The 18,010-nt window shown below is 51.4% G+C and overlaps 1 protein-coding gene across 2 annotated transcripts in view; it reads right to left on the bottom strand.

The window, feature by feature from the left end:
• Abtb3 (ankyrin repeat and BTB domain containing 3) overlaps positions 1-17,245 on the bottom strand; it is a 207,993-nt gene extending 190,748 nt beyond the window's left edge. For both annotated transcript variants that reach the window (XM_090328576.1, XM_090328577.1), the window contains exon 1: positions 16,111-17,245. In XM_090328576.1, coding sequence (XP_090184702.1) covers positions 16,111-17,245 — 1,135 coding nt within the window. The remainder of the gene's footprint in view (positions 1-16,110) is intronic.
• Between the last annotated feature and the right edge of the window lie 765 nt (positions 17,246-18,010).

Here is an 18,010-nt window from a genome sequence, read left to right as displayed (position 1 = left end):
ACTGTGAAGTGACTACTGTGAATGTTCAATATTCATCACTGCGTCGTTACCTGTGGGGAGCGGAAAGGCTCAACCAGACTTCCCTCAATTGCCAGACTTTTTGCACATGACAATGTCAGAGCAAGCCCGATCCTTCCCCACAAAATAGCGAGTACAGACAACCTAGTAAAATATTTGAACAAAACCATTACAAGGTTTTCAGCTGCAAATAACAACAGTGATGGGATGGCCTCATGTGAGACGTGGACAAATCCTGCATAGAACAGGGGACCCCAAGGCAGGTGTGACAGTCAGTCCACAAATCTTTTCACACTTCACCCAAACTCCAGAGCTATAGCAAATGTGCATGAAGCTGGCAAAAAGTGCTGATAATTCTGCTGAGCTGACGGATATGGGCACACATACACACACACCTCATATATATACATAGGCACACACATGTATACACACACACACACACACACACACACACACACACACACACACACACACACACTACCTGTTTCCTGAAAAATACAATATCTGATAAAGATCCAGAACAGAGACCAGTGGCTAAACTACATAAGGACTTTGAGGCAATCAGATCTGAGCTTTTTCGCCTCTAACTGTGATCCTTCTGACTCTGCCTCCCACCCAAGTAGCTAGGATTATAGGTACCAGCAACCATTTCCGGTTAATATGATTATTTTTTTTGTTAGTCATGGGACTTGAACTCTGGGCCTGGGAGCTGACCCTGAGCTCTTCAGCTTAAGGCAAACACTCTACCCCTTGAGTCCCAGCACCACTTCCAGTTTTCTGATTGTTAATTGGAGATAAGACTCTCACAGACTTCAGTGCCCAGGCTGGCTCTGATCCATGATCCTCAGATCTCAAATTCAGAGTAGCTAGGATTATAGGTGCGAGCCACCAGCACCCAGTCCTGGTTAATATGATTTTATGAACTATGTAGTTCTAAAGAATTAGATTCCAAAATTATAGCTACTCAGAAGATTGAGATCTAAGGATCTCAGTTGGAAGCCGGTGGGGACAGGAAAGTCCCTAAGATTCTGATGTTCAATTAACTACCAAAGGGCTGGAAGTGAAGCTGTGGATGAGGCGGTATTGTGATAGTTCGGTGGGGGAGGGGACTCAGAGACAGCCCCCAGCCCCCTGAGTTCAAAACCCATCCTCACATACGCCCCCCCGCCCCCACACACAGTATAGGCCAATAAATATTCCACATCTCCTGGCTCCCAGCAGCCTCCTGTTGCAATGTCACGGCACTGACAGGTGTGCTTGGTCCCTGGGGAAGGAGGACGAGGCAGATAGGAGTGAGTCAACAGCAACATTAGGTTAACCCACTCTTTTACAGAGCCAGTAAGGGTGACTGTTCTAGTCTTTCCTACCAAATGATGAGGCTGGATATTGGCAGTAGCAGGTAGACCAGAGCCTGGTACATAGTAGGCCCTGCCCATTTTCCTGATGGAGGAGGATGCAAGGAGGGAAAAGATGATGACCATCAGCAGCAGATCCTAAGGGAAATGAGCCAACAGTGGTTGCTTTCTTCCCAGTACCACATGGCTAAGCTAACACACCAACTGACTATTCGTTGGCTGGCTGACTCCTGCCAGTCCTGGAATTGACTGATGGCTGGGGTCCTGGGTCTAGCATAATTGGGGCACTTCGGGGGGTTTAACACACCATGTTGCATCTTGTCAGAAGCAGGTGATATGGTTAACAGAAGAGTAGAGTGCCAACTGTCCAGGTGACCAGAGCTTGGACTCCTGTTCTTAGGGCCCTGCTGTGTGATCGGTGATGAGTCCCTCATCCTTTCCCATTCTGTTTTCTCCATTGTACAGTGGAACCCAAATAAACATCCCCTATTGGAGGTACTGGAGAAATTGACACAATTTTGGGTTGTTTCTCCGCATAGCCTAACACCTGGTTGACTTGCTAAATGAGAAGTGTGATCATCAGAACTAAGGGAAGAGCAAAGCGCTGTGCCTATAATCCTAGCTACATAGGAGGCTGAGATCTGAGGATCATGGCTCAAATCTAGACAGGCAGAAAAATCCAAGAGACTCTTTTCTTCAATTAATCAGCCAAAAAAAGCAAAAGTAGGCCTGGTGACAGAGTGACTCGAGCCTGTAATCCTAGCTCCTAAGGAGGCTGAGATCTGAGGATGGCAGCTCAAAGTCAGTCTGGGCAGGAAGTTCTGTGAGTCTCTTATCTCCAAGTAACAAAAAGCTTCCAGCAAAAAGATGGAAGTAGAGCTGAGACTCAAGTGGTATTCTGAGTTCAAATCCTGGGGCGGCGTGGTCAGGGGGGGGGGATCTGGAATTAGAGGTGTGGCTTAAGTGGTAGTATGCCAAGCTTGACTGAAGAAAAAAGCCAAACCCTAAGTTCAGGCGTTAGTACTTACACCAAAAATAAAAATAAAAACCAACAAACGGGGGTTGAGAGTTTGGCCTAGTGGTAGAGTGCTTGCCTAGCATGCACAAAGAGCCAGGTTTGATTCCTCAGTATCACATACATAGAAAAAAGCCAGAAGTGGTGCTGAGACTCAAGTGGTAGAGCTCTAGCCTTGAAAAAGTCCAAGGACAGTGCTCAGGCCCTGAGCTCAAGCCCAGGACTGGCAACAAACAAACAACAACAACAACAAAAAACCCAACAAACAGAGCCCAGTGCTGGTGGCTTATAGCTACAATCCTATGCAGGAGGATCACAGTTTGAAGCTAGCTCAGGCAGGAAAATCTGTAGACTCTCATCTCCAACGAACCACCAGGGAACCAGAACTAGAGCTGAGACTCAAAGTGGTAGAGCATTAGCTTTGAACAGAAAAGCTCAGGTTCTGAATTCAAGCTCCCCAACTGAAAAATAAAAAATCCAAACGAAGAAAACAAATCTTGCAAGGCAGTGTGGAGCTGCCAGTGGCTGAGGGATCAGCTGGCTGGGAAACTTTCTACCTCTGTCCGTCAGGACTTCCATCACATGCTATGCAAACTCACAGAAGTCTGAATCTCCTTAGAGTTGGGTCTATAAGCTCCATTTGGTGCCCAGACCAAAGGCGAGGGAGCTACTGAGGGCTTTCATCCCAGAGTTCACGCAAACATGATTTTCTACTTTGAATTAGGGTGAGGTATGGTCTCACCAGCAAAAAAGAAAAAAAGAGCAATAATGAGCTTTCATTTCTTTTTTTGTTCATCAAAGAGAGACAAGCTGTAAAAAGGAGAGACTTTCTGCCCCTCCTCCCCTCATTCCCAGGGCTGAGAATTGAGAAATATAGAGGCAGACTCAGAGGCAGGCAGTTTGCAAAGGGCTCTTAGTTTTGCCCACCAGAAAGGCTCCACCGAATCTCGTCATCACTTCACTGGCCACAAAGGTTTATTTAGCACCCACTGAAGTGTTGGAGAGACAACAGTGAAAACAAACAGACTCAGCACATGCACGCCGTAGCCTTATTCTTCACTGAACAAATACAGCAAAGTACCTACTGTGTGCCAGATGTTGTACTAATGGCAGAAAGATGCCTTGGGAAGGATGCCGGGTTAGTGAACTGCTCAATATAATCTGACAAGGGCTAGGAGGGAGATCGTAGATGCCTGAAGAACCATATCATAATTCCAAATTGCCCAGTGTGGTCTGGAGTGTATTGAACATTCAACACTATACATGAAGCTTGCATAGACATTCTCATTTCATTCTATCCCCCAAATTGCTCCTGAGAAGCAGGCCCTGTTCCAGGGGAGGAAATGGAGGGCCCAAGAATAAGCTCACAAGGTGGCACCATTCTTGAAGACTGGTAGAAAGCTTGGAAGCCAGGCTCTCTAGCCACAAACCCTTTATTATAACCATCACACCCTGGTCCCTCCTCAAGAAAGTCAAACAGATGAGTGATTTCAATGAGTAACTCAATGTCATGTGAGTCAGTTTCCAAAAGTCACTCTTGGCCCGTGGGAATCCATGGGGATTCAGGACTGATCTCCTCTCTTCAGCCAAAAAACTCCTCTGAATCAGAGGCGAACCAGTGTTCCAGGTCAGGCCTATGAGGGCCGAGGGTGACTGTGCCAGCTTGGACAGATGACAGCTAGCAATTTGGCTTGGAAAGCTGGGAAGTGTCTGGCTGGACACGGGGTTATTTTGGGTTTAGAGAGAGATGACTTTGATGAGCTTTGTCTCTGCTCCCTGGAGTCACAAAGGCCACCTGGGAAGTTTAGATGTTGAGGTATGAGGGAGAACATTATAAAGGGCTTTGCCTCAGGAAAACGCCCCGGGAGGAAAGGACAGTTGCCTGGGAAAGGATGATGAATAAACCAGCACAATTTAGTTACAGTATCGGCTAGTCTCCATCATTTTTTTTCTTCACCATTTTGGGTCTTAAAGCTAGGTCCAATTGTCAGGCCCAGAGCCCATGCTCCTCTCCCCTTCCCCACATCACCCGGCTCAGCTGTTGCTCTGAGCTTTGGTCACGTGCTTTTCCGGACTGCCTCAGTAGCCCTAGCCAAAGCACAGCCACCTTGCTGTCAAAGCCGGCTTGATGTCAAAGCAGGAAGGGCTGATACCCAGGCCTGCACTTTACATCCGGGGCACGAGCCTAGCTGCCACCACACAGACCGACGGGGAGCAAGTCTGGCAATGTATGTGGATAGGGCAGCATGGAAGATGTCACCACTGTTCCCCCATAGGCTGCCGAAGGCCCTTGAGGGGGCTCAGAGAGAAAACGCAGATTTAGCCCAGTCCCTGCTGTCTAGAAGATGCATGGAAGGGATGGGCTCCAAAAGGAACCCTTCAGAAACACCACAGGTGCCCCTCCGGTCATTCTAGGTCAGTGTGGCTCTCAGGAAGCTGCATGCCTTCACTGGCCCTACAGCCACCTGCAAGGGCCAGCTTGAGAGGAAAGCCATTTTGCCCGCCACTGCCCCAGCACCCCAGTATGCACTTCCTTCTGTCCCTATCAGCTCCCAATCTTACCAACCACCATTCTGTCCACCCCAGCATAATTCCTCTCCTGGAGTGGCCATGGATCCTCATGGCCAAAGACAGGGCCAGAGGCGTGGTGAAACTCCAGGCTTCAGCTGACGCCTGCAATTTTAGAAGCCAGAATCTGAGGTCCACATCTCCATCCTGTTCAGGGAACCAAGGCTCCTTGAGGTCAGGAACACGGATCGGTCCCACGGTGCAGGCTCCCTACTCATCCCTGAACCCCAGTGTCTCTCCACCCAATGGAAGAATTGGGGGCCCTCCCTCTCCTCACCCTTGCAGCGCCAGCCTGCTCACAGCTGTGCCCAGTGCACAGCTCTCTAGCTGGGAAAGCAAGATGGAAGCAAAACTGCAGCAGCCACAGCCACCAACCCAAGTGGGCAAAAGGGGGTAAGATGAAGGGAAGGAAGGCACATGCCTACCTGTGCCCCAACACACACACACCTGGCACCCAGAAGCCAGCCTTGGCCTCTCACCTATACAGTGTCCACTTTCCCAGGCTCAGTGACAGACATCCAGAGATGGCATCTGTCCCAAAGGGCGCCTTGCACCAGGGCTGAACCCGACTCAATGCAGCTGTCCTGGCATCCTCCTCCTAGACGTCCACACCCCTGCCAGCTCTCCCCGCAACACTCCACACCCCTGCCAGCTCTCCCCACAAGACTCTACACCCCTGCCAGCCCTCCCCGCAACACTCCACACCCCTGCCAGCCCTCCCCGCAACACTCCACACCCCTGCCAGCCCTCCCCGCAAGACTCCACACCCCTGCCAGCCCTCCCCGCAACACTCCACACCCCTGCCAGCCCTCCCCGCAACACTCCACACCCCTGCCAGCCCTCCCCGCAACACTCCACACCCCTGCCAGCCCTCCCCGCAACACTCCACACCCCTGCCAGCCCTCCCCGCAACACTCCACACCCCTGCCAGCCCTCCCTGCAACACTCCACACCCCTGCCAGCCCTCCCTACACGGCTTCTCCATGGCCATCATCTCCATAATCAGGAGCCAAGAGTGACCATGACACTCCGGTCCATGACGTCTAGTGTCCACTGTTGGGGCCCCCATCACCCTCCTCCCCAGCAGCACCAGGAAGGCACAGCGCTTTCCTCCCAGATTTCACCCCATAGTTTCCAGAAGCTTCCTGGTCCCCATCAAATCCACCACTTGCAGTCCACACAGAGCAATGATCAGTGAATCAATCAAGGTGGCCCTCCAGGAATCCTGCCAGGGAGCAAGAAGCCAGTCTGGCTGGGCTGAGGGGGAGGGGCAGAGACTGAAAGGGGCCAGGCCCAGGGTGGGGGAGTGAACAGCCAAGCTGGCTCTCAAGGCTTGAACTCAGAGGGATCCGTAGAGTAAAACAGGGGACTTTCTATTGGCAGAACTCTTGTGCGGTGGGCCTCAAGGCTGCCCTAGGTACCCAAGGACAAGAGGTGAATCCCTACCACCTGGCTGGGTTGTCAGATTGCAACCCCTAGCTCCCCCTGACCCCTGGGGCTCGCAGCTGCTAATTTGGGTCTGCATTTAGCACACCTTTTCTTCTCAGCGCTGGTTGTCATTGGCTCAGCCACTAACTAATTAGAGACCCCCCCCCCCCCGCTCCCCTCCATTCCTGCTTGCTTGCTTCCACAACTAGCATTTCTGTCACTGAGAGATGGAGATGAAAACTCAAGCTGTGACAGCAGCATGAATAAGTTACTCGGACCTGGCAGCTCTGCTTGCCAGGATGATCTGGTTCAAAAAGGATAACACATCACCATGGCTGAGAAGCCAGAAACCTGGAACCCTGGTTCTAGCCCTGCCATGTGTTAAGACTTCCACCAAAGGTTCTCCTAGCAGGGAAGGGAAAGCGAGAGCCCCTGGGGACTTGAGCTCTGCAGCCCCGCTCTGTACCCACAGCCTCAGGTTCTTCCTGGGTAAAGTGTGGTGGTCATACCTCTCTGGCCTTCCTTCGTCCACTCCCTTTTCTTTCCAGTCTGCTGTCTGTCAGTGCTGCAGTCACATGAGCTTCCTAGATCAGAGCCTCCTCTCTACACAGTTCTCCAAGTTACTCAATAAGGACCTGCTTGCTCTAAACTCTACCAGGCTTTTTCTGCTTCCCCTCCCGTTTTAACTCTTCCATCTTCCCACAGTTCTCTTCTCTGCCACAGGCCCTTTGCACACGTTGCTTACATGTATGGCATGCTTTTCCTATCTCTTCCATCAAACTGGCCATGTCTCATCCTTCCTAGAGTCTCCCCTTGGAACCTGAGCCAAGAGAACAGACCGAGGCTCCTCTTCTCTGTAGCAGCTGTCAAAATTACAAGTTCACATCTGCATTATCATCTGATGAACGAACTAAACCTACCACAGGCCAGCAAGCTGCATGAAGACAGGCACCTTCACATCTAACCCAGTACCTATAGAAAGGGTCAAAATGCATGCAATAAAAATCCAACAACGACTAATATTTATGAAGCGCTTCACAGCAGCCCTAAGAATGATGCTTTAGCCAGGCACAGCGGTTCAAGCCCGTCACCTTAGTTCCTTAGGAGGCAGAGATAAGGGGAATCACAGTTCAATGCCAGCCTGGGCATAAAAGTCCATGAGACCCCATCTCCACCAACGTGCTGAGGATGATGGCTCTCAACCCTTATCCCCGCTACAAGGGCAACACCATGTGACCCAGGGAAGCATGAGTAAGAGGATCATAGCCTAGGCATAATGGCAGGTTGAAGACGTGGCTCTGGTGGGAAAGCATCTGCCCGGCAAGCAGGAGGCTCTGAGTTCAAAGCTGAGTTGCAGAATTTTCTACCCAACATCGGCCAGTAAATGGTCTGCTCCCCAAAGTCCATTTCTTATGGACTGAAATCTGTGAGTCCCTGAGGCAGAATCAGAGACTGAGCCTTTAAGAAGCATCCCATAATAACTACAGATAGATGGTGAATATCTGTTATGGTGTCCAAGACTGTCCTGAAGTCTTTTACGTGAATTAACTGATTTAATCCTACCTGCCATTCTGCTCACTATACAGACTAGCAAACTGAGACTGGGAGACACGAGCAGTCCACAGTCACCTGGCTCGTAGAAGCAGAACTTGAACCCTCGTCCACTTTGTACAAAGCTCTGTAGTCTCAGGGAGGCCTGGGCTGCAATAAATACAGAGCTAGAATACACAGAGCCAGAACCAATTCTCCATAGAGCTCTGAGCTTCCTGCTTTTCTGTCCCCGAGTGAGAAAGGTCATGCTTTGTATTTCTTAGAGTGGTACCCAGCTGGGCCGGGTGTGCCCTGGGGAAGATAAAGCCAGCCACTGGCATAGGTCCCTGGTCAAGGAGGCTGCCCTGTGATCTGATGGAGTAGCAAGGGAGGAAGAAATCTGCACCCAGAAGTGTGTGTGTGTGTGTGTGTGTGTGTGTGTGTGTGTGTGTGTGTGTGTGTGTGTTATTAACATGACCATCAGTAACAAGGCAAATCCCACCTGGCCCCGCCTTTGCCCCTCTCACTTCCACCAGTCATCCAGGACCCAGAATGTATTCCCTGCCCAAACCCCAAGCCTTACCACTTAGCAAGGGTGACATCCTTTCAAACCAGTGGTTGAACTTTTCTGCCCCTCAGATTCCCCACAGAAAAATGGGGACCAGAAACACCCACTTCACAACACTAGTGCAGCTCTGAAATGAGGTCATCCATGTGGAAGGATTCACATGGTACCCAGTGGGGTCCTGGGCCGAGGAGAAGAGTGAGACACACAGCACAGTTCTCTCAGAGCCCCTGTCTTTCCAGTTCCTGCCTGTGCCCACACAGGGAGCTTCACAGCTGGTTTCAGCCTTCCTCCCTCCCAGCACAGGATGGCAGGATCCGTGAGAATGCAGATAATAGATAGCCATTATCTAAGTGCGTGCCGTGAATGAGATACTGGGATAACCACTTTGTATTTATTAGTTCTTTGGTCTTCACAGATATTCTGTGAGCTAGTCTGAGAGCCCGACTGACAAATTCGTCTAGCCAGCCAACCTTCAAGCTGGGTCACTCGAGGCAGATTCCTTAAAATTTCTGTCCTCCAACTTCTTAGGCTTTTAAGTAGGTTTTTCTCATCGCACCTGCTTCTAGGTATTGAGCGGTCTGGCTCTCTACTAAAGACTTATACTCCTCCCATAAAGTAGAATTGTGGGGAGAGCCAGCTGCCCAGCCCAGACACCCCCAACTCCCAGCCACTCTGCTTGAGCTAAGGCCATGTGATAGAGCTGTGGCTATTGGCAAGGGGAAGGAATCGACAAATCTCTGTTTGGAATTGTTTCATAAAAACCTCTCATGAGACTGGGTACCAGTGGTAATGCCTATTACCCTAGGGACCCCAGAGACAGAAATCGGGAGGACTTCAGTTTGAGGCCAACTTGTAAACCAGGTTCACAAGAGCTTGTCTCAACCAGGAAACATTGAATACTATGCCTACCATTCCAGCTACATAGTAGGCAGAAATAGGAGGATCATGGTCCAGGCTGGCCCAGAACTCAACTGCAAAACAACTCAAGCAAGAAGGATGGGTGGGATCCACAGTAGAGCACCTGCCTAGCACGTATAAATCTCAACACAGAAGCAACAACATATTTTCACATGATCTTTCATACTCTGCCCACCATTCCCAATCAGAGGAGTTCCTCCCTCTCAGTCACCTTCTGTACCTGGCAGACCATGGTCAATTTCCATGGTCATCGCCCCACATCAGCCTCTGAACACAAAGAAGGAAAGAACTTTTGATGGTGTCCCGTCACAAAGACCCTGGATTTATCCGACACATCCACTGCCTGATGAATATGGAAATTGCACCAGGAGTAGGGCATTGAAGATATGTTACCCTGACTTAGAAATCACATGTTGGTTCTGATATCAGAGGCTGGGAAACTGGAGGCCCCTGAACTGTAGTAGGAAAACATGAGGTTTCACTGTCACCTAGGCTAATTTAGCAGCAGAACTCCTGCTAATCTGCAGCAGTTCTAATGAAAGTGGTAGGAAATGAAAAGCTAGTTCTGTTTTCTGATTGTTCCTGGCTATGTTTGGCAGGTTTTTAAACCTCAGGTATAAATCAACCAGTTGGCAAGGAAAAATTAGAGAAAAATAACTGAGAGGGGGGAAAAGTTAACTATTTCTAGACCTCAAACAATAAAAGCTTTCAGAAAACTTGAAGTGTAATACATATCAGACCAAAGGTCTAAGTCTAGTGGCCTGGAGGTAGATGTCCTGACAATGAGAGCAAAAGAGAGGCACAAAAATCCAGAAGTAAAGAATACTCTAGGCTTGAGCTGGGCATCGGAAAGAACTGGGAATATGACTCCTGAAACATGTGACATTGGTTATGGTTTGGCCTTACCCAGCTCCCTCTGCTTGCTGATTCTACTAGAACTGCTCACTCCACCAGGCACCACTACCATTGTCATCTGTCACCAACCACGGATCCTCATCCAGAACCGAGCCAATGCCCTTGAACCTAAATAAACTTTTTTTCTTTATCATGGTAACTGCTATGAGTATTTCATCACAGTATTACAAAGCTGACTAATACAACAGAGAGGCATAACTGAAAGTGCTATTAACCGTAGAGGGAATTGCATTGGTAAAAATCTCTAAGCTTGGATTTTAAAAGTTGTTTTGCTATTGCAGCATTAAAATAATCTCTGAATGTTCAAAAAATTATTTCATCCTCACACACATTTTGCAAGCAAGTCCAAGAGCTTGACTGACAAATTCCAGTCTAACTAGGCCCTTGCAAGCTGGGTCACCCAAGGAAAATGCTGCATTCAACCTACTTCATGTATGATCAAGAAGAATAATGAACATAGAAAATCCTCCTTCTTGTGACCAGAGAGATGGTGGCTCCTTCCTCCCTCAAGGAAAAGTCAAGGACAAGCTACTTGGTGGGCAAACAGTCAGAGGGACACATGTAGCCAATGAATGGACATACGGGCGCCATCGACTTAGGATCCTTCTACAATACCTTTCTTCACATCTTCTCCTGCTTCCCATCCCTAATGGCTCATTGTCCAAGGGGGAACTGGAAGCTACAAGCTGACCATACACAAAGCAAACCCTCCACGAATCGAATTTAAGTACCCAGTCATCCTCCTGCCGCCCCATCCCACCCACTCATCTCCCAATCAGAGTTTAAGTGAGAAGTGATCTTCTATTATGACAAGAAGATATGGTGACCTCTTTTATCATAGCTGATGTGGCAATACAATACTACAGTATTATGTGTACTACAGTACACTTAAAGCAGCACCTGGCAGGTAAAAAGCTGTGCAAGAGTAGCCATTGTGGTTATGACACCCATTTTACAGATCGGAAAACTACAGTTTACAAGTATGTCTGACTTTAGCATCAATTACTGTTTTATATTTACCTTTCCGTAGATGATAATAATAGTAATAAATATAATAATAAGAATAATAGTAATTAGAGCCCTTTTATAGGAAGAATTTGTCATCTGGCTCAAGGTCATAACGAGTAACAGGCTCAGAATTAGGTTTGCCTCCTGTTCAAGCCACAGCACCCAACCCTTGACCTCCAGTCTCCATGTTGGTCTTGCAATACTTTCTTGGGTCATTATTTTTGTTTTATTTTTCCCAGAAACATTCAATTTAAATGGTCCAGCAGGGAAATGACAAATGCATGTGTGTGGAGATGTGGACACACACACACACACACACACACACACACAAACTAACCCTCTACTGACCCAAATTCCAAGTTTTTATTTATGTCAAGCCAGGTAATTAAGAATCTGTCCTGTGAGGAAAGACACCACTAAGGCTGGCTCATCAAATGGCTGAGTTCTTCAAGTGACATTTCCATCCAACACAGGAAACGACACTAAGGAACAGAATGACCAATTCCATGATGGGAAAACTTTGCAGCAAGCATTCACTGTGAATCTGAGTCCACTGGCTACCAAAAAACAGAGGACCTATGAACTACCTGCCACCAAGCCAGCATGAGCAAGGCATGGGTTACTGTTAATTTATGCTTAGAAGAAAAATCACTGGAGATCCCTGAAATGAAAGCGATAACTCAAAATCCCCAAAGTACCCTTATCACCCGCCTGGTGAATCTGTTTCTTAAGGAAGTCATTATTATTGAGTGGTGGGGGTTTTCAGAGATGGCACTGGATCTAATCCTCTGATCCCCCTACGAGCTAGATTTGGGTTCTTGGATCAAGTTCTCATTTTCAAATGAGGAAAACCAAATTCAGCAAAAGTTTCCTGTGAGAAAGCAGTACAGCTGAGATTCCAGACTAGATATATCTGTCAAGTTCCACCCCTTTCCCCACAACCCTTGGCCTCTTCCAGCCTTCCCTTCTCATTCTTTCTGGGTTTTAAAAAGAATATTTAGCTAAATACTGGTGACTCACATCTGTAAATCCTAGCTACTCAGGAGGCTGAGAGATGAGGACCATGGTTCAAAGCCAGCCTGGACAGGAAAGTCTGTGAGAATATCTCCAATTGAACCATCAATATACTAGAAATACAGGTGTGTGGCTCACGTGGTAAAACACCAGCTTCCAGTTAAAAAGTATGAGGGTCTGAGCCCAAACCCTAGTAGCAGACAGACAGGTGTACACACACACACACACACACACACACACACACACACACACACACTATTCAGAAGCACCTATAGATTTTTTTTTTTGCTTTTTCCCCCCTGAACTATACATTCCAACACAGATACCCAAATATGTGCAGATATGGCACAAATGGGAAACAAATGTAGAAATTTCCAAAGATGATTGGAGCCAGGTGCTAGTGACTCCCACTGTAACTCTAACTGCTCAGGAGACCAAGATGTGAGGATCATGGTTCAAAGCCAGGCCAGAAAGGAAGCTTTGTGAAGCTTTTATTCCCAATTAACCACCAAAAAGCCAGAAGAAGAGCTGTGGCTCAACTGATAGAAAGCTACCTTGAGTGAAAAAGCTTAAGGACAGTACCTAGACCCTGAGTTCAAGGCCCAGGACCAGGGATCATGGACACACACACACACAGCAAAGGTGATCTGAGAAACTGCAAAAGTAATTGCCATTGCATAAGATAGAACACTTGCTTGTTCGACTCAATAGGCACTTAATAAGTGTCAACTGTGTATAAGGCTCTCTCTTAAACTTAGCAAAGAATATGATATATGAAAACGTAAAGTTCAGTACTGCCTAATTCAGTTTGGTAGGAACAAAAGGCATATCAATCAGGAGAAAAATAATGTCACATTGCACAGAGTCTCCATTCAATTATGAAGATAGTGAAGGATGTCCTGAAGGCAGAAGACTCATCCATCTCTAGCACCAGATACGATAGTGATTAAGGGATAGACCCTGCCAAGTAAGGTGGCTCACACTTTTAATCACAGCTATTTGGGAGGTGGAGGTGACCCATGGCCAGTCTGAGCAAAACAAAGAATCCAATCAGGAAAAGCAAAAAGGACTAGCTTGGCAAGCACAGGCCCCACTGTTTAAATCCTGTTGTGAACAAAGGTAAGGAGGAGGGGAAGAAAGAAAGAAGTGGCCTGAAGCTCATCTGCCTTTAACCACTCAAGGTACTCACGTCTCCATGCCTCAGTTTCTTCTCTAGCACCTTTTCGAAAGAACACAGGGAGGTGAAATAGGTTAATGTAAAGAGTAATGCTGGCTGTCCTTATCTCTTTCCCTGAGCTCCCTTCATTGAGTTCCTAGCATTTAGAAACTGCTCAATAAATATTGACTAACAAATGAATTCCCAAATGAATGAATAAGTGGTGTTACTGAGTTAAAGGGGAGAAATCTATTAGGAAAGTTATGCTCTCTTTAATAAGGCTGTTGGCTCAGAGAGCCTGTCATGCAAAACAGCTTAAAGAAATAGGCCTGATGTTTAGTGTATGTTTCACATGGTTAAGGCATTACTCACTCATTCCACAGCTCTTCACACATGCCCTGCCGTTTTGAACAAGTTCAAGGAGCCCAGATGAAGAGATCACAGCGAATTACAAGCCCTCCCTCACCTACCCTCCCCCCAAAAAAACCCAGGAGTTAAGCTCAGTGGTGTGGGAACCAAACAGCCAGCCACACTCACTCTGTCCCAAACCAACACGGTGGCCTTTTCTTTCCTGAAATGATCCCCACTCCAAAAAGCATAAACACCAACGCTGTCATTATAAGACATGATGAAGGAGCATAAGTACAACACAATCTATTTGAAAACAACAAGGCTTCTAAGAGCTAAGGAAGGATTGGGGCTGCCACCTATGTTCACTGGAAACGGGGGTTTATGGATGAGAGGCTGAGATTCAAAGTCACTGGGAATCGCAGCTTAAGAGACCTGTGGACAAGTGGCACCCGTCCCCCAGGTTGGCAAACTGGATCATTTTGAGGAGAATAAGAATTCCTCAGAAAGGAAAATGGGGAGAGGAAAGAAAAAAAAAGAGGCCCCAGACTGGAGAGGAGGGTTGAAGGCTGAGGGTTGGGGGAAGGAGTCACCCCCTCTGGGCTTATTTGGAGGGGTGGGTGAATGGGAGGAGGGCGGTGGGCTTCCAGACAAAGACGGATCTGCAGGCAGGTGGTGGGTGGGGACAGGTGAATCCCTTGGTTTTGAAGAAACGCTATCTCTGCCCGGATTGTTTGATACAGAGCGTATGGACTTGTGTGTAGATATCATCACTGGGGGCTGGGGGCTGGCAAAGAAGGAGGAAGGGCTCTGGTAAATAGACCCTGAAGAATGTGGGGATTGATGCACCTTTAGCCCCCAAACACACACACACACACACACACACACACACACACACACACACACACACACACACACACACACACTTTGTCTTTTCCTTCCCTCCGCCCCCCCATGATCAAATCCAGGTGAAATAGTGGAACCCAGAGCCGCAGGGCCAGTTTCTGATAGATTTGGGCTGGAGCCTCATGCCAGGGCAGGAGCTCTCCCTCCTGCATGCACTCCCAGGACTCACTCCCAGGCACATGCACACACAAGCAACGCAAACACACACACGTACATATTTGCACATGTACACGTTGGCACGCGTACACACACACACGCACACACACTTGGCATAAGCAGCGCCCCCTCCATCCCTTCCTGGGGTCCCCAGGGAAACAGACAGGCAGCGACATGAATGAAATCTGCCCAGAAAGGCTGCATTTCAGCCCCGACCACGCAAACCTCGGGCCAAACCACTGACTATGTAACAAAGTTTGACTCGGCTGCTACAGTCTCCAGTTACGCTTCTACCATTTCCTGTGGAAAACTGAAGCTTTGAAGTGTCTCGCTCCGGCTTTCGGAGACACACAGGACCGTCGGGGCCAGCTCAAAAACAAGCGTCCCCACCCCACCCCACCCCTCCCAGGACTCCGCGGCGAGAAATGTGGGTTCAAACCCGCCTGGGAGTCTCCAAAACAGGGGAGGGTGTGCGAAGAGGGGGCTGCAGATCCCGTAGGAAACGGCACCCTAAACTGACAACCCAATCCCCCCTACCACACACAGACACAGACACAGACACACACACAGACACACACAGACACACACAGACACACACAGACACACACACACACACACACACACACACACTCAAGCGGGGGACCCAAGCTTGAGTGGCCTGGTGCTTTATTTTTCTCTTGGCTCTGCCTTGGGGGGCGGGAGAGGGGCAGAAAGCAAACTTGGCGCTGCGGACTCCACCTCTTACCACGCACACCTTTGCAGGATCGTCTTCAGGCTGCGCCAGCCGTGCGTCCTACCGCGCCCGCGGGCCCGCCGGCCCCTCCTTCCCCGGGGAACCTCCCGCGTCCCACGGGGGGAGCAGGGCCAGAACCCGGTGGCCGGGAGAGGACCGCGGGATCCTCCTCCAGGATCCTAGACCGCCGAGCTGGTGGGCGTGGGCTGAACGATCGTAAATGAGAGGGCTCGGGTAAAAAGTAGGTACTAGGCGCGAACGCTCTCACACCTGTCCTGGAAACGCGCCTTTGGGTTTTGCGCACCGATGGCGGAGGGAGCGGGGGGGGGGGGGGGTGCTTTGTGCTCCAGGACCTGAGATCTCCAGCTAGGTGGCCCCCTCTCCAAGCCCCAGTTCAGCAAGAAAGGCGGGGAGGGATGGACACGAGAGGAACTTGTGCCCAAGAGTCGGCCGAGTTAGCGCGCAGCCACTTACCGCTGGCGTTCTTCCCGCAGATGAGGTGCTGGTAGGGCTGCAGGAGCCCCCAGATCTCGGAGTCGTTGTTGACCGTGTGCTCCAGGGTCTCCACGGTGAACTTGGGCGCTTCGTGGAGCGCGTGGTGAAGGTGGTGGTGGTTGGCGGTGGCCGGGGGGACTGCGGCGGCCCCCGTGGCGGGCGGGGCGCAACAGCCGCTGCCCCCGCTGGCGCTGCTGGCTGCGCTGCAGGCGCCGCCGCTCGCCGCGCCCCCACCCGGCGCCTCCCGCTCTTTCTCCACCGCGGGGGCCGAACCCGGGCCTGAGCTGGGGCCTGGGCCGGAGCCCGAACCGGAGCCCGAACCGGGGCCACTGCAGCTACGGGGTAGCCCAGAGGCCACCACCCGGGAGTAGATGTCCCGGAAGAGGCTCTCCATGCAGGCGGTCAGGTAGATGGCTGCGTGCTCGTGGATGCGCAGCGCCACGCGGCTGTCCACCATCCAGCGGTACACGCGGCCCACGGAGAAGGTGAGGCCGCAGCGCGCCGACTTCCCGCGGCCCAGGCGGTCGCCGCCGGCGCTGCTCATGTTATAGAGGGACAGAGCGGCCAGGGCGGCCGCCGTGCAGTGCGCGGCCAGGCCCCAGGACAGCACGATCTCCATGGCGCTCTGGATCTCATACTTGGTGCACTTGGCGAAGCGCAGGCTCAGGCGCTGCGCCTCTTTGGCGATGCGCACCAGCGCCCGGCTCACCAGCATCGACAGCTTGGCCAGCGCGTCCTTGGGCAGGCTGCCGGGGGCCGCTGGGCCTGCCCGGGGGTCCCGAGAGCGCAGCAGCAGCGCCTCCAGCTCCTGGAGGGTCCAGGGGACCTCGTCGAGGTCCGGCAGCAGCCGCGGGCAGTGCTGGCCGGCGCAGTCCAGCCCCTCGGAGTCTTCCACCAGGGCAGTGTTGACCGTGTCAAAGCTGTTGTGCCGGCTGTGCATGGAGTCAGCTAGAGGCGGCCAGCAGCTCCCGCCATACGGGGACGCCGGGTGCGAGTCGGAGCAGCACAGGGACAAGTTGGAGGAGCGCACAGAGTCCGCCGCGCCACCATAACCCGAGTCCAGCGTCAGATCCTCCAGCGTCCGCACCACCGGCTTCTTACCTCTCCTGGCCATCGCTGCGCCACTTCATGCTGCGGCCGCCGGGGGGTCGCGGGGGTCCGCGGGCTCCGCGCTGCCTCGGCTCACTTTTCCCACCAGGCGTCAGCACCCGGTCTCACTACTTCGGGTTGCTTCGCCCCGGAGCCGGCGCCGCCGGAATACGCTGCCACACACAGCTCGGGCGCTGTGGTCGTCGGCTCCGGTCCGGGCCAGCGCTGGGGCGCCCTAGAAGCCAGCCAGGCCAGGAGGGAAGCTCGGGCCGGGACTCGCCCGAGGCATTCCAAAATAAAGCGTGTCCATCCAGCCCGCCCCTCCCTGCGGCTCGGGTGGGTACCGACGCCGCCAGGCGCCCGCCGCAGTGTTGGTGGGACCCAAGCCCGCCCCGGATGCCACCGCCGCAGCTCCGCCGGCGGCCGGCTCCGCGCCCGCAGCTCCCGCCCGCCCCGCACTGGAGCACTGGAGCGGCCCCGGCGCCGGCGAAGCCTGCCCAACCCCAGCAAACCCCAGGACGGCCGGGGGGCGGGAGTATGCAAAGAAGGGCCCGTGGACAGCCAATGGGATCCGAGGACGCTAATGACCCTCCTTTTTAAATTCTGCCTCTCCGCGCGGCCACGCCCCCACGGCCACGCCCCCGGCCTTGACCATGGCTGCGGCTTCGGGGAGCCGCGAGGGGAGGCCAGTGGGATCATGGAGACGGGGAGGGGGGCGCTGCCACGCTGCTGCCCGTCCCTTGTCCCTCGGGTACCCTCGCGGGTGAATCCCCCACCGAGGAGCCATCGC

The sequence above is a fragment of the Megascapheus bottae genome, chromosome 2 (genome assembly GCF_031878675.1).
Source record: "Megascapheus bottae isolate mThoBot1 chromosome 2, mThoBot2.hap1, whole genome shotgun sequence".
In the NCBI taxonomy this organism is placed as follows: Eukaryota; Metazoa; Chordata; class Mammalia; order Rodentia; family Geomyidae; genus Megascapheus; species Megascapheus bottae.
Note: the sequence above shows the minus strand (reverse complement) of the source record. Positions and strands in the feature narration are given on the sequence as shown.